Raw genomic sequence first — 16,355 nt, 5'->3', positions numbered from 1 at the left:
TGTACAATGTGAAGTCCATACATTTGCATTTCTAACAAATCCCCAGATAATACACTGATGCTGCAGGTTCAGTGACAACACTTTGAGTACATCTGCATAAAGCATACTACTTTATCATCATGGAACCACCAGGACTAGGAGAACACACAGTTACATGAGGAGGAGGAGGAGGAGGAGGAGGAGGAGGAGGAGGAGGAGGAGGTCGTCCTCAAGGAAGGTCTAGGGCTGAAGGTCCAGAGGAAATCCTTGTAGTTTCAGTGCCCAGCCAGTCAAGTGGACATCTCAGGGCCGAGGAGGGAGAAGCAAGACAGTAACTGAATCAACTCTTGTGTATAGTAGGGATGGGAATGTCATTTGCATCACAGCCTACCAGCATAGCTACAGATGGCTGTTTAGTCTTTTCACTGTAAATTGCCATCCACTGTGGCAAGAAGAGATGCTCACCTTCATTTCTTTAACTTCAAAATGAAAATGACTGATGCTTATGAGTGGTCTCAATAATTGAAATCCGAGGGGTAATGTTACCAGAAATGCACAGAATAAATAAGTGCAAGTCTAAAAAATATGATAATAATAAGAGGCAAGGTAAACACAACAAAGAAGAGCTTCTTCTTTATTTTTGTGTTTCTTGACTTCCCCTGGAACTCAAAAACGAACTTTGGTCCCACTCCACAGACAGGAGCTCAGGTTGTCGGCCAGGCTTGGCAGCACCAGCAGATGGTTCGGTTTCCAGCTCTTTTTGGGTATGGGCAGAGCAGAGGAAAAGCAGGACTGGGTGACTCAGGGGCATCCTCCCTGCCGCGCTCCACCCTCGCGCTCTCAGATCACAACAGTGTCAGAACCCTACGTAGCATCTCCCGGGTTCGCTGGAAGTGCCCAGGCACGGATTCCTTTTGGGTGACTGGGTTTGGAAGTAGAACTTGCTCCAGTGCTCCCGGGACCTAAAATAAACACGTATTCCGCTGAGGAATGGGGGTCTTACTATGAAAAAGTCTCCAAGAAGTTCCATTTGCTAAAACCTTCTCGCCCACCATTTTCCAACCAAACAAAAAGACAAAAAGGGGAGACATGAATTTAAAGCATGATAACCACCCACTGTTGATACTCCAGAAATATTAATCCCAGCCCAGATTCCAGAAGTTAAACGGCCCTGCCCAGACGAATAGCTCAGTTGAATAGAGCCTTCTCCAGGTATGCTAAGGTTGAGAGTTCAACCCTGGGTCTGGGCACATACAAACATCAACGAATGAATGCATAAACAAGTAAAACAACACATCCATGTTTCTCTCTAAAAATAAATTAATTAATTAATTTAAAATAAAATCCCAGAAGTTAAGCTGCCCTGGTCGGGGAGTCCTTGGCCCCACGCTGGCTCCCAGCTGCAGCAGCGCAGAGAAACGCAGAACTGGCACTCCAGGAGGTTCGGGAAGCACGGTCAGGTGCCCGGCTCAGGCCACAGCTCGGACCCGCCCCTGTCCCCGCCCTCCCCGGATTGGCCCTGTCCCAGAACGTGCGGGCAGCGGCACCGCCCAGAAGGGGAGGAGCTGATTACGCCTCTTCCTTCCTGACCTGCGCACGCAGCCCGCTGTTGCTGGGTCTTGTTTTCTCCCTACGCCGGACCGGGTTCTGAGAGAGCCGGTGACTCCGGCCCAAGCCGAGCTGGGCCGAGCCGAGCCGAGCCTCCGCGGAGGTCCGTAGCTTCGTGCCCCGGCAGCATGAGTGCGCACGGCCTGGCCCTGGGGTTCCTCCTGCTGCCGCTGTGCTGGGCGCAGGTGAGCGGCCGCTCGGGACCCCGGTGGGCTGTGGGGGTCGTGTCGGGGTGGCGGGCCCGGGTGGGAGTCCTGGAGGGCGGCGGGCCGTGCAGCGGTTCAGGCGCCCCCGTCCCCCGAAGGGTCGCAGGTCCAGCTGGTCCTGGGGAAGTTGCTCTGACGATGGAGTCCCTGGAGAACCCCATCCCTCTGATTTCTTTCTCCGGCCACGCACTTTTCCTTGCGCTCTGGAAGAGGGTGGCAACTAGGAGCTCCTGGTTGGCCTGTTTTCACCTCGTTTTGGCTGTGGTCACCTAATTTCTGGGTTGAGGATGTGGAATCACAGGAAAGAAGGAAAATGGGTAGAGAGGGATAGGGATCTTATTTAACCTGACCCTTTTTTTTTTTTCCTCTTAATTCTGCCACATACCTACCAACTCTTTATAGATTTCTTTAGAAGCTCCTACCACTTTGTTTCCCCTACTCCTCTCCTAAAGATGAAGGTGTAAGGGAAGGTAAAGAAAGGAAACAATTCGTCAAGCACCAAATTGGGACAGTTCTACGTAATTGACAATAAGTCAGCTCGGTCTTCTAAAGAGTGCAAGTTGCTTCTTATCAACTCCCTTTCACATGTTTGGAAACTGAGACCCACCTGGGGGTAATTGACTTTCCCATTGTCGCAGTACTAGCCACAGAATGGGGACTGAAATTCGATGGCCTGGTTTCCCTAGGTCAGCTTTGCCTTCTTGGGTATGAGTGCCTCACTGCTTTTTGTGTGTGTACAGTTTTCTGTTTGAAAACTGGGAGAGGGCGGCTGGGGCGGCGCGGGTGGTGGTGGGGAGGACGGAATGTCTAAAGATATATCGCTGATTAAACCAGAACAGGATGGAAGAGTGACCTCTGGAAATCCTGTGCCCTGGCGCCCACTTATAGGGGCGTTGGCAATGAGGGGGTAATGAATCACAGGGAAGGCAGATCAAGAGTTTACCCAGGACTAGAAAAACCCCTCCTTCAACTTATGTTCTCAGAAGTGGATAGGGGATGCTGACCCAGTAAGGGCCCAAGAGTTGTGTATGTGGGGGATTCCCAGCAGTCTGGGCTTGTGGTGCCTGGTTGGGAGGAGAGGCGGAGGAAAGCAGGTTTCCAGAAGGTGGTGAGCAGGTAGACCACTCACTAGCACTTTGTTTTTTTTCTGAAGATAAACAATACCTCATAGGATTGTAAGCATTATTAAGTAACATGATATATGGAGAGACCTTACCACTTCAGTAAAAACTCAAGAAATAGAAATCTTGTGCCTTACAGAAAATACAGCTGTTCAATTTCTCTAGAGTGTTAGGTCAGGATCTCATAGGCAGGCTTCACATTGTTAAGTAGCTTTCACTTAACTCTGAAATCCTTTTACTTGGAGGTAGTATCCCAGCTGATGGCTAGATCCCCTCTCCTCCTAGCATTTTTGAGGTTGGCCAGAGGGTTGGTCACGAGTCTCTTGCAAAACACCTGGAAGCCTTGAACAGGTCTGTGAAGCCTAACTGGAAAAACTCCTATTGTTATTTTATAAATTAACTGCTTCAAGTCTGCAGAAGCTTTTAGAATACCCGAACAGGTTGGGGGGAGGGGGCAATCTGTTCTCAGAATTCTTACCTATGATAGCAGCTCATCTAGGTGCAGTCTGAGCACTAATAGAGTTCTGTCACAGAATTATAGACTAACTGACCTTTAAAGGCTTAAAATACATTTTGGAGGGGTTTTTGCTCTTCTTTTTTGTTTTATCCTCACAAGAGGACATTTTTCCACTTTTTTGTTCAGATAGAGTGGGAGGAGGGGTAAGAGAGAGAGAGAGACATTGACATGAAAGGGACACATCGAGTGGCTGCCCACCTGCACGACCCAATGAGGGCTGGGGACAAACTGCAACTGAGGTACGTGCCCTTAGTGGCAGCCGAACCCGGGTCTCTTGGGACCACAGGCTGACACTCTAACCACTGAGCAAAACTGGCCAGGGCAATTTTTGCTTTTCTTAATTTTTAATTTTTACAGATGATTTTTACAATAACATTACTAGACTGCATGGGTTTGTTTTTTTTTTAAAAAACAACAACAACAACAACCTTGTGGTCATCCAAATAACATGTGCAGTTCTGAGAAATTGTGTGTGTGTGTGTGTGTATTTTTATAAGCTTTTTCTTGAGGAACTTGGAACATAGTGAGGCCTGGGTAGGAATGAAGCCATTAAAATGGCTTTTCCTGAGATTGGGAATGGTTTACTTTTTTGGCCTGAGAGCATTGAAGAATAATCACCTGAAAATGGAGTGAATGTGGGTAATCTTTCCCAGTCTATCCTACTCCTTGATTGATGCTGTGATCAGATGTTCTACCAACATAAATAATCAAGGGAAAATAGGTTTTTTATTTTAGCAAGTGGGCAGAAAGAAAGCCACTTGCTGAATAGGTCTTTGTATTCCTTCAGTGTTTGTTATATTACCCAGAACAAAGAATCCCTCTAGTCATGAAGACAGTATGATCTCTCTTTCCTGGGTAACCCAGCCTCTAAAAAAGGATGCTTTGCAGGGTATTTTAAGGATGACACATTACCTACTGCAGAAGCCTGGGTCAGACCATCTTTAATCTGATCTCAGGTGCCCCTTTCTGCCCTTGTACCCACAGCTCTATGAAGGGCATCATCTCTGCAGCCAAATAAACTACTTGCTATCAAAACTCTGCCCATCTTCCAAGGCCCAGTTCCAGTGCTTCATCATTCGTGACATTCGTCATCCTGTTTCCCCATCTAGAATGCCTTCCCTCTGAAATTCTAAATCTTTGTGGAAACTTCTGCAGCAGCATTTACTGCCTAGCAAAAGACTTTGAGTTAAAAGACCTGGATGTGGGTCTTGACTCTTCCTCTTACCAAGAGTGATCTTGGGCAAGCCAGTGATTCCCTGGAGCCTCAGTTTCCTCTTCTGTCAAATCCGATTAACAGCTATGCCTGCTTTTCAGTGTGCTTGTGGAAAGATAGAGAAATTGTGTTTAAATTGCAGGCTCCTTGAGGGCAAGAACTGTATTTTGCTATCTCCAGTATGGCCAGGACTCTCACTTTTCTGAATCACCAAATCATTGGGCTTTCGTGAGTTCTGGTGAGAGGGTAGGATGGAGGAGGGCTTCAGAGGCCAGTGGAGAATTGGATTTGCACTTGGTTTCTGGGTGGTGATCAATGACCAACTGTGGCCAAACAGGTTTTTCTATGCTTGGACTATGCCTCTTATTTTCAGTCTTTGAAATATTTGCTTTGGCAAGAAAACTTAAAAAAAAAAAAAAAAAAGCCGTTAAAGAAAAATTATCCCTGGCTGGTTGTTCAGTGGTTAGAGCATTGGACGGAAGGGTCTTGGGTTTGATGCCTGGTCAATAGCACATACCTCGGTTGTGGCTTTGATCCCTGACCCCGGTCAGGATCGTGCAGGAGAAAGCCAATCAATGTGTCTCTCTCACATTGATGTGTCTCTTTTATTCTCTCTTCCCCTCCCTCTCTTCCACTATATCTGGGGAAAAAACAGTCAATGGGAAAAGATCCTCAGGTGAGGACTAAAAAAAAGATGTAAGTGGTATTCATTTCTACATGTGGATAAATTTGTGTAGAAAGAAGGATACTTGTGTAGGATTATAACAGAAAGGACAGCCTATCTCTCACGAATTGCCAAAATCTGAGGATGTATCTTGTGTACAAACCGAGCTGGAGTGTGAGCAGTGAAGCAGCCTGGGGGGTGGGGACAGGGCATAGGATGGAGAATGCTTAACTTGGCACTCAGAACCTCAGTTCTCATTACTGGTTTTGTCGCTAATGTGACCTCAGAGAATCTTCGCCTAGCCTTAGTTTCCTTACCCATAAAAGGGTGCAATACTACTCCATAGTGGGGGTGGGGTAGAGTCTGAGAAATAAACGAGGAAGTAAGGAACAAATCATGTAACTTTGTGCCTACTGAACATGGTTGATGTTCAGTAAGCATTTGAATATGAGTTACTTAATACATGATTCGTCTGGATTGTCTAAAGGCAACCTGGTGTATAGGATCCTGTTGCTGATGTTCAGAGCTTCTCCATATGACAAGATATGCTGACATACAGCAGAAGGGGCATTTTTTTTTAGCCTTTCCTAAATTATTATTCTTAATTTTTTTTTATTTTTTTATCCTCACCCGAGGACATTTTTCCATTTTTTGTTCAGGTAGAGTGGGAGGGAGAGAGAGGAACAGAGAGAGAGAGAGAGAGAAACATCGATGTGAAGGGACACATCGAGTGGCTGCCACCCGCACGACTGACCAGAGTCGGGGACAAACTGCAACCAAGGTACATGCCCTTAGCGGGAACCAAACCCGGGTCTCTCAGGACCGCAGGCTGGCGCTCTAACCGCTGAGCCAAACTGGCCAGAGCTATTATTCTTAATTTTTAAAAATGTTTTTATTGATTTATTTTTTAGAGACAAAGGAAAGGAGAGGGAAAGGGAGAGGGAGGGAGGGAGGGAGGGAGGGAGGGAGAGAGAGAGAGAGAGAGAGAGAGAGAGAGAGAGAGAGAGAGAAACATCAATGAGAGAGAAACATCGTTCAGCTGCCTCCTGCACCCACCCCTACTGAGGAAGGAGCCTGAAACCCAGGCATGTTCCCTGACCGGGAATCAAACTGATGACCTTGTGCAGGGGATGACACTCAACCAACTGAGCCACACCGGCCGGGTTGTTGTTGTTGTTATTATTATTGAAAGAAACTTCCCTAACCTGTCAAATACCCAATAATTAAACTCTGGACTATGTTGTGAAATATCCACATGACCTAACTTTTAAAAGTAAAGATGGTCTAGCCCTCTAACTACTACATTCTGAGTTAAAGCTAAAACAACCAGCAGTTACCATTTTTTACCTTTTTATATAATCCATTTGAACTCCTTAACTCATAAGTTTTGATGGTTTCTGAATTAGTGAAAACTGAATGGGGTACTCTAGGGAATTTCTAAAGAAATATAACAGTTGTGTTCTGCCCTTTAGAATTTATGGTCTCATGAGGGAGTCAAGACAAAAGCAAGAAAATACTCTTGCAACATCTCCCACGTACACAACTTTGTAATTCTCACAAATATAAATTCTGTTGATCCTGGAGCAGGAGCTAGCAAAGTATGGCCTGGCCAGAGGATGTTGTGAATAAACTGTGCTTGGAACATGCCCATGCTCATCATTTACCAAAAGTCTATGGTTCCTTTTGAGCGACAACAGGCAGAGTTGAGTATTTACCACAGAGACCTTATGGCCCATAGCCTACAATATTTAATAGCTGGCCCTCTAAGGAAAAGTCTGTCCATTCCCTGGACAGGGATGCTCACCAGAGCTCTGGGCACAGAACACCTGCTGACTTGAGCAGTGAGGATGGATGCCCTGAACACAGGCCACGTGCTGCCTGGGCTGACCTGCCTCTGCTCCAGGACAGCTCACGTGGTCCGGGGAGCACCTGGACAGGAGCCAGAGTTAGATTTAGTGGAGACAGGGAGTATCAGGAAAGGTTTGTGAGAGGGAGGATGTTCCGGCATGGGTGGGACTGAAACCTGTGGAAAAAGTGGGGCTGCAGACCCAGATAGATACAGTTAAGGGTGGGGCAGGTAGAGCCAAAAGCCAACTGTGGAGGGTAGTCAAGGTTTTGTGAAAAAGCGATTTAAAAGTCACCGCACTTACTGTATGTGTTTGTGGCTTTACATCTGTACAGGTTTGCCAATAGTAGAAATTAAAGGCCTAGAAGACCTAGATCTAATAAGTTAGCTCTGGTTAAGTCTAAGAAACGGAGTAGGGGATGGAGAACTGAGGAGGAGTTTTCAGTGTTATTTTATGAACACCTGTGCTGTTTGAATACAGGCGTACCTTGGAAATATTTAGGATTCAGTTTCAGACCACTACGATACTGCGAGTTGCAGTCTTTTTACTGTTGGAGGGTCTTGCCTTCAATTTGTAAGAACTGCAACATCTATGAAGCGTAATAAAGCAATGCACAATGAAACAGGGTATGCCTGTATTTAAGCACAATAAAACAGGATATGCCTGTATTTATGCACAATAAAACGGGGTATGCCTGTATTTACGCACAATAAAATGGGGTATGCCTGTATTTATGCACAATAAAATAGGGTATACCTGTATTTCTGCTAAATGGGTGTTGATTCGGTAATTAAAATAAAAACAATCATTTACTTTTAACATTTTAGGAATTGGCAACATTTTCAAATGCTTGCATAAGATAGTTCTTGTGATTATGAATAGCTTTATAAGATTGATCAATGACCCCGAGATGACCTGTGAAGAATTATCATCATTCTTTAGACTTGGACCCCAAAGTGGAGCTTTAACAAGAACTGATTTTGGAAACTGGGTATGTCAAGTGACGACCAGCCCCATAGTCTTCGATCCTGTGTGGACTGTCATTTCTCTGTTTAACATCAGAATGTAACAGAACCGTTCTTTGCGATCCATGCCACCAGGCTTTTCTTTCTGTGGTGAAGGACATCTGAGCTCATGTTTTACTTTGTGATAAAAAACATGTAACATAAAATTAACCATTTTTAAGTGTGTGATTCAGTGATACTATGTCACATTTTTGTACAACCATCACTACTAGTCATCTCCAGAACTGAGCTCACATTTGATCACATGCCTTTTGGCTCCAGCAGACCTCAACCATCAGTGTGTTTTATTTCACTATTGGCCTTAATACTTTCTTCCCCAAGTAAATGTTATTTATTGACATGAAATCCGTACCAGGTGTTCCTGTATCATAGTAAAGGCAACTTTCAGCCAGACACCCTGCTTTTGTTATCAGGTGCTTTGCTTAGAAAGGAAGTGAGTGGCCTGTGCATGAGCCCCTGATTGCATATCGTACCCTTGGTCCTGTCGGCACGTGCTGCCCTGACAGTCCGGGATCTTCAGGTGCATCTGGACTCTTTGTTGATCAAGTCCTGACCACCCACTGTGCTGTGGTGATTAGGAGACGGAAAATCTAATTGTTCAGATGCCAGCTGGTGGGATTCAGTGATGAGGATGACCAAGCCACTGGTCCACTGAGGAGTGACCCTCAGTGCAGTGTGAAGAGTTAAGAGCTCCGGCTTCCTAATCAGCCAGGGTTTGGATAGGGTCTGGCTCTGCCATTTCTTAGATCTGACCTTAGATGAGTCACTTTACCTATGCAACCCTGTCTCCTCTTTTGTAAAATGGTGTTATTTTAGTGCCAGCTTCACAGATCTGAGGATTAAGGAAGCTAACAGGCATACTTAGCAAGTGTCTGGACGCTGGACTATGTCTGGGTGGGTCAGGAAGGCTCACAGGGAGGTAAAGGTGTAATAATAGCACCTCCCTCATCAACTCATGGTGAGGATTTATTAGGTTAATATATGAAGAGCAGTTCAAACCATGCCTAGCACACAGTAAGTGGCTTGCAAGTTCTTTGGGCCCCACTGGCTTAGGGCTGCTGGGCTGCTACTTTAGGCAGGATGACTTTGGGAAGCAAACCTAAGAATGTTGAGTCAAGCCCAGTTTTCCTGGGCCCAAAGAAACCTCGGGTATTTTATTTTCTTCATGTTTGTGAAACCTCTTTGCTGAGGCTGAGGTCCCAAACAGTTGCAAGGCGTTAATAATAATTCCTTACATTTGTATAGTGCTTCCAAGTTTACCAAGTACTTCCATGTTTATTTCCCTCATCGGATCTTCACACCGATGAATGAGCGGTGGTTATGAGCTACACAGTTCAGAGGCAGGAAAACTGCTCAGCAAGATTTGAGTACCTTCTCCAGTTGCGATTGGCCTTAACAAGCACATTTATTGAGAACTCTCCCCTCCCCCTCTCTTCTGCCAGCTGGGTGAAACTTTGCTTTGAAACAAATGATGTAGATTTTAAAAGGATGATCTTTGTGATTAGGAACCAAACAGCATTGGGTCATCTTTTTTATTTTTTAAAGCGCTGAGTGCTGAGAAAGGGGAACGTAGACTCCAGACGCCCATCCTGCTAGTCATGATTGTGGTTTGTTGACTGGATTTCTGCCACTCCAGAGGGTGACGAGCCAGACTGGCACAGTGCCCCCACTCCCCCCGCTCCTCCCAAGGCCCTGCTGGTCTGTTGAGAATACTGTGAGGTCTAGGGAGGGGTTTCTTCTATTTAAATTACATGTTAGTATCTGCATTGCTGTCTCCTGGTCCGCTTTTTTGCCTTTCAAACTTCAGTAGATGGATACTGACCTTTTAGTTGGAAACCCAGAATCTTGGAAAGAACAATTCCCTAGAATTGCTAACCTTATGAAAATAATTGTGATTCTTTTTGCATAGAAATGGTGTTGGAATTTTGCAGTATCTCACCAAAGGTTTGGTATGTGGTGCTGAATACTTGAATACTTGTCACTTCCTTGTGGCCTAAACATATGACTTTCTTTTTAAAGCTCCTTTTTTAAAAAAAAAAAAAAATTTTTTTTAATTGATTTTTTTAGAGAATGAGGAAGGGAGAGAGAGATAGAAACATCGATGAGAGAACCTCAATTGGCCTCCTCCTGCATGCCCTGCACTGGGAATCAGGCCCACAACCTGGGCATGCGTCCTGACCAGGAATCAAACCAGTGACTTGGTGCATGGGTCAGTGCTCAACCACTAAGCCGCACTGGTCGGACTACTCAGTTTTTTAAAATGGCTTTTCCACCAGGTGTCTTGGGAGCCTGGTTACTTCTCAATGCCTCTGTTTCCCTAGGGGACAATTGATTGCAAGGTTGTGCAGTCCTGTGGCCCTGGCCAGCTTGGCAGAGCTCGGTGACCAGCCGACACGATGATTCACGCTGCACCCCCACCCTTCTGAATTTTCTGACAGCCTTGTGACTCTCACATGAGGGATATGAGTGGCTCTTGAGAAATCTTTACATAAGAGGTTTAAAATTTTTCTTTTAAGATTGATGAGGTGATTTTCCTTAAAATTAGTACATTCCTTACTGTCTTCTTAAGGACAAAGTGTTCATTTTTATTGCTGCTTTTTACTTATGGTTTATTGATGTTTGTGGTTTAGTTCTTCATGTTAGTCATGATGTACTGCTATTATTGAACCTAAAGATATGAGAAGGTTCTTTCATTGTTTAGAGCTCATAGTTCATTATTCATATGTGCAAAATAGTACCTTAGTAATCATGAACTCACATGCTGTGTTCCGAGATTCTGATTCTTAGTAATTCTTACATGGAACTGTATAGCTTTCTCTTATGAACAAATAAACTGGCAGGTAGAAATCATGTAAATAAGTAGTTTCTGTTACCTACTTCACTGACTTACTTTCCAAGTTTTTTGGGGGGATGGAGGGCATTTGGTCTACTTTAATATTTTTCAAAATATTAAAATAACCAATGCCTCTTGCTGTTACCTCATTTTACAGGTAACATTGGAAGGTTCTATAATAGTGCTTGAGTGGGTCCTTTTTGCTGTTGATAATTCGTTTTACCCTTGAGGCCCTGGTGAACTGTTTTGTGTTGACTTTCTGCAGGTGTTTTCACAGTCCTGTGTTTGGTATGGAGAGTGTGGAATTGCATCTGGAGATAAGAGGTACAATTGCAGATATTCTGGGCCACCAAAACCACTGCCAAAGGACGGGTATGACCTAGTGCAGGTAAGTTCATTATCTTGGACATTGGGAACATAAAATGCTAATCCGAGACCCCCTGTAATTATATCTTAAATCTTATTGTGGGGTAGGGGTTGAGGTGAAACACCAATGGGCTTAACTCTTATCCCAAACTTACGTGTAGTGCATGATGACAGAAGGTAAAACAACTCCAGAGATTTCATTTTCTGGAGCTGACTTTGCCTTTCTCTTGAAGTTTCCCATTAGGAGGTTACTTTTTAGGGACTGACTTTGGTACCTCAGATGTGCTCTTTGTAGCTTCTTCAAAATATATTAGAAGTCAGCTTTTTCTGGTCCCTGGATTTTAGAACTTGAATGGACTAGGTTGCTGAGTGGCTGTGACTTCCTTGTCCTCTGTTCATTGCAGTGATTCCTTTGTTTTCCACCAAGAGCCTGAGAACTTTGGCTACCACCCCGTTTTCTGCTGTCTCTTTTACCATCCCTGATACAAAGGGATATTAGAAAATAATTGGGAGAATCAAGGTGAAAAGACTAGTTTTAGAAGTGTAAGTAATCTAAATCAAGTTGACATAGCAGCGGGTCTCCAAGATGTCCTTGCTCCTTTGGTCAGAATTATGAAAGGCACTGACTTTCCCTGGAGTGACTAATGGAAATAGATAGTAGCATTCTGGTTCACCTTCAACAACGAAACAAGAAGAGGTAAAATGATTGTTCAAGGGAGGTGAATGAGCTTCCAAATGAGAAAAACCTTGAAATGTCTCTACATTTGTGAATCCCTAGTTCAGAAATAGTAAATTAATAGCCTTTTAAAAGAATTCTTCAAGAACTTCACAAATAGATGTCTTTTCCTTGCATACTTAAAAGGATTATGTGAATGAAATTGTCTTATTTCACTGAGTAGTGCTTGCCCTTATTTACCTATGCTACTCTGATATCCATGCTTTCTCACCCAAAAGGAACTCTGTCCAGGATTCTTCTTTGACAATGTCAGTCTTTGTTGTGATGTTCAGCAGCTTCAGACACTAAAAGGCAACCTGCAGCTGCCTCTACAGTTTCTGTCCAGGTAGGTTGACTGCCAGGCAAACAGAAAAAATGGCTTTTAGGTTCAGCAGGTCCTTAATAACGTCATTTCGTTCAATGTCATTTTGTTATAACATCACTGAGATGCAGTAGGAACTTAGTTCTTGTTTGCATCAATTACTCTGTGATAAAATTGGTTTCATTATATGCCGTTTCACTTAAAGTCACAGAGCCTAACAAGGACACTAAGCAAGGCCTTATCGTACTTCCTAACAGGTAACATTCTGATTTCCTTTAAAAAGTTTTTCTTTTTGGCCCTGGCCGGTTTGGATCAGTGGTTAGAGTGTCGGCCTGTGGACTGGAGAGTTCTGGGTTCGGTTCCCACTAAGGGCATGTACCTCGGTTGTAGTTTGTCCCCAGCCCCAGTTGGAGTCATGTGGGTGACAACTACTCGATGTGTCTCTCTCACATCGGTGTTTCTCTCTCTTCCTCCCATTCTCCCTCCTACTCTATCTGAAGATAAATGCAAGAGAAAAAAAAAAGTTTTTGTTTTTTTAAGAAAGCAAGCTTATGACTTCTCAAAAATAATGAATACTTTCTGATAAAGTATTAATTATCAGACTTACTTTTTTTCCTTGTTACATTCAGAATTGACACTTGGATTTATCTGCACTGAGAACTAGGTCCTTTCACACTTAAGCCTCTTTGCGCTGTAGGTTCAGACCCAAGACCCTCATCTATGAAATTCTCTGGGTCGACTCCCTCTCTCCACCTCCCCTGGTTTGCACGTGGTTCTCTCTTCCTATGGTGACGCGATGTGCTAGATATAGGCCCAGTCCTCAGTAGAGCTGGCCTTTGGTAGCTGTTAACAAGATTGTTCTGGCATAGTTGGCTAGTTTTGTCAAAATTAGTTTGCTGTCCAATCTGTTTTCTATGACGAGGGCAGTGAAAAGAGTCACATAATAGATGTTCTTATCTAAGCTTATGCAAGAATTCTCAAATGTGCAAAAGGACAAGCTAATGGTGGACTTTAGAAAGCACATTGTGGCCCTGGCCGGTTTGGCTCAGCGGTTGGAGCGTCGGCCTGCGGTACAGAGAGACCCGGGTTCGGTTCCGCTGAGGGCATGTACCTCGGTTGCAGTTTGTCCCCGGCCCTGGTTGGTCGTGCGGGTGGCAGCCACTCGATGTGTCCCTTCACATCGATGTTTCTCTCTCTCTCTCTCTCCCTCCTGCTCTATCTGAACAAAAAAAATGGAAAAATGTCCTCGGGTAAGGATAAAAAAAAAAAAAAGAAAGCACATTGTGATACCTTTCTAAATGTTTTGCATTTAAGCAGCCTGATAAAGGTGTATGGGAAGGACATATGGCGAGAGGGAAATGCTTCTCTGTGCAGATATTAGTACAGGTATCACTGCAGGTGACAGGGCCCAAGTTGGCATCCACTGGGGAATTGCAGCTTCTTCCCAGAAGTTTAAATTAATGTTATAGAGTGGAAAATAATCCCTAAATTGTCCTTTCAGGGCAACATACAATATAATAACAGATTGAAAGTTAAGAATCTAATTTGGCCAGCATACCCTGTGGACGGTTGGTAGGTGTTGTTGGAGCCAGAATGGAGCCACCATTCAGTCAAAATATATTTCTTTAGCACGTGCTGTAGGTTAGGCATTGTGGATGGCAAAAGTTAACCAAGTTTTCTCCATGTTGTCAGAAGTACCAAAGCTTTATCCATAACAGCAGCTAATGAGAAGCTAATATATAGAATAACAAGCAGCTGTCAAATTAATGATTGTAGAGATTAAATGTAACATGGAAGGAGGCTTGTAATTTATGGAAAGTGATAGAAAATTGTGCACCACAAGAGTGATTTTTGTGATAAATGGTGTCATTGCCATTCCTGTTTTTGTCACAGTAAAGCACAAGACTCCTGAAAGAGGGTCAGTGTGTGTGTCTGCTCTTTCACTATACCAGAGGCTTTGAAGGTTGGGACCACACCTTCCTTGTTCTATGTCCTGAGTGGTCACCTGGACTGGATCAGAGCAGTCTTGATTGGTTGAATCGCAAGAATGAAGGTCTAATCAAGCAATCATTTGTTTGTTTGTTTGTTTTTTAATCCTCACCCGAAGATATTGTTCCATTTATCTTCAGATAGTGTGAGGGAGAGAGAGAGAGAAACATTGATGTGAGAGAGACACATCAATTGATTGCCTCCCGCATGACCAGGGCTGGGACCAAACTGCAACTGAGGTACGTGCCCTTGACCAGAATCGAACCAGCAACTCTTTGGTCCTTGGGCCAATGCTCTAACCTCTGGGCCAAACCAGCCAGGGCTGAAGCAATAGTTTTTGTAGATAGCTGTGAACCGAAGAGGAGAGAGAGTTCTTTTGCCACATAACTAGTCAACATTAGGAGCTTAAACTTCGAACGTGAAGGACAGCAGAGAGCTTGTGGTTCTCCTGAAAGCCTGAGTGCTGCTGAAACGCACGCGGCCAGAGACCACCGCTGCTCTCTCTCCTTCCTGAGTCGCAGGAAATCCTCTTCTGTTAGTGAGGACCTCGGGATTATCTGGGCTTGGAAGAGAGACCTTCAGTAGAACAGATGAGCATTCTGTTGTGTAAATCTCATTTTCCCTTTTTTTCCCCCTTAATCAGAATTGTCACCATGATGCTTCTAAGTCCCTTTAGCTTCAAGTCAAAGAAAACAATTCTCTAAATTATAAAGTGCAGAATTCAGAGAAGCATTTTGCTCTTTTTGAAATTACATCTGGACAGCATAAATGTAGTAATTAGGGCAGTTTTTAGAGAAGTGTCTTTATTTTAAAGTGAGGTTTTTGGTTTAGAATTGCTGAGTTTAGTTCGGCTGGTGTGGCTCAGTGGTTGAGCATCGACCCATGCACCAAGAGGCTGCCGGTTTGATTCCCAGTCGGAACACATGCCCAGGTTGTGGGCCCGATCCCCAGTGAGGGGCATGCAAGAGATGGCCAGTTGATGTTCTCTCTCATCAGTGTTTCTATCTCTCTCTCCCTCTTCCTTCCTTGCTTTCTAAAATTAATAAAGGAAAAAAAATAAGGCACTTAAAAAAAAAAAAAAAGAATTGCTGAGTTTAGTGTGTCCTCATGATAGTAATTCATTCTTCATTTTGCAATAAATTTTAAATATGCTTTGTCTATTTTAAATCATTGTTTTGTTGGTCCTATTATCTGACATACAAAATATGATTACTTTTTCTTTAGATGTCCATCCTGTTTTTATAACCTAATGAACCTGTTTTGTGAGCTGACATGTAGCCCTCGACAAAGTCAGTTTCTGAATGTTACAGAAACTGAAGATTATGTTGATCCTGTTACACACCAGAACAAAACAAACGTAAAAGAATTACAGTTCTATGTTGGAGAGAGTTTTGCCAATGGTAAGTAAACTTTTACTTATTTCTCTTTTACAGTTAGTATCAGGGCAGTGGATCAAGTTATTCTTTCTGTTGTCCTGTCAACTATGTGAAAGTGACAATTTTTAGTTCCATTGGCCATGAAATGTATATTGTTGCTTTGCTTATATCCTGTGACTTGAACCACAACTTATAAAACAATCTCCTTAAAGGAGAGATTTGCTTTAACTCCTTCCTAACTGTAAGTTCCCACATGAGAACTTTTAGTGCATGCAAATTTACTTCTGTACATTTTAGAAACCAGTGGAACTGTGGTTCTATTGGATGTGAATTGTGTAACTACATGAATTACTACAAGACTAAGGCGAGTGGGTGAAAGGCTAGATAGAACTAGTTGGCAGAGGAGAGGAGATTTTGACTATGAAGAAACAGATTGCCATAAGAGAAAGTAAACAGGTGTAATGAACAGGGTAAAGGGTACCCCAACAACTAGAAATAATAAAACAATCTGAAAAAGATCACATAATGTTTGTGAAACTCATTGAAATGAAATAATTCTTTTCATTTTTAATAT

General features: G+C 43.6%; 1 protein-coding gene across 3 annotated transcripts in view; it reads left to right on the top strand.

Annotated features, from left to right (window-relative positions):
* The first annotated feature begins 1,625 nt into the window (after positions 1–1,625).
* Positions 1,626–16,355, top strand: part of NPC1 (NPC intracellular cholesterol transporter 1) — a 46,894-nt gene continuing 32,164 nt past the window's right edge. For 2 of the 3 annotated variants that reach the window (XM_036245704.1, XM_036245705.1), the window contains exons 1-4: positions 1,626–1,772; positions 11,279–11,401; positions 12,334–12,440; positions 15,630–15,805. In XM_036245704.1, the coding sequence (XP_036101597.1) occupies positions 1,716–1,772; positions 11,279–11,401; positions 12,334–12,440; positions 15,630–15,805 (463 nt within the window). In that variant the 5' untranslated portion in view covers positions 1,626–1,715. Of the gene's footprint in view, positions 1,773–7,986; positions 8,147–11,278; positions 11,402–12,333; positions 12,441–15,629; positions 15,806–16,355 lie in introns of those variants that run through there. The other variant, XM_036245703.1, reaches the window with a different exon arrangement.

The sequence above is a fragment of the Molossus molossus genome, unplaced genomic scaffold, assembly GCF_014108415.1.
Source record: "Molossus molossus isolate mMolMol1 unplaced genomic scaffold, mMolMol1.p scaffold_m16_p_6, whole genome shotgun sequence".
NCBI lineage: Eukaryota > Metazoa > Chordata > Mammalia > Chiroptera > Molossidae > Molossus > Molossus molossus.
This window is presented reverse-complemented; position numbering and strand designations above follow the sequence as displayed.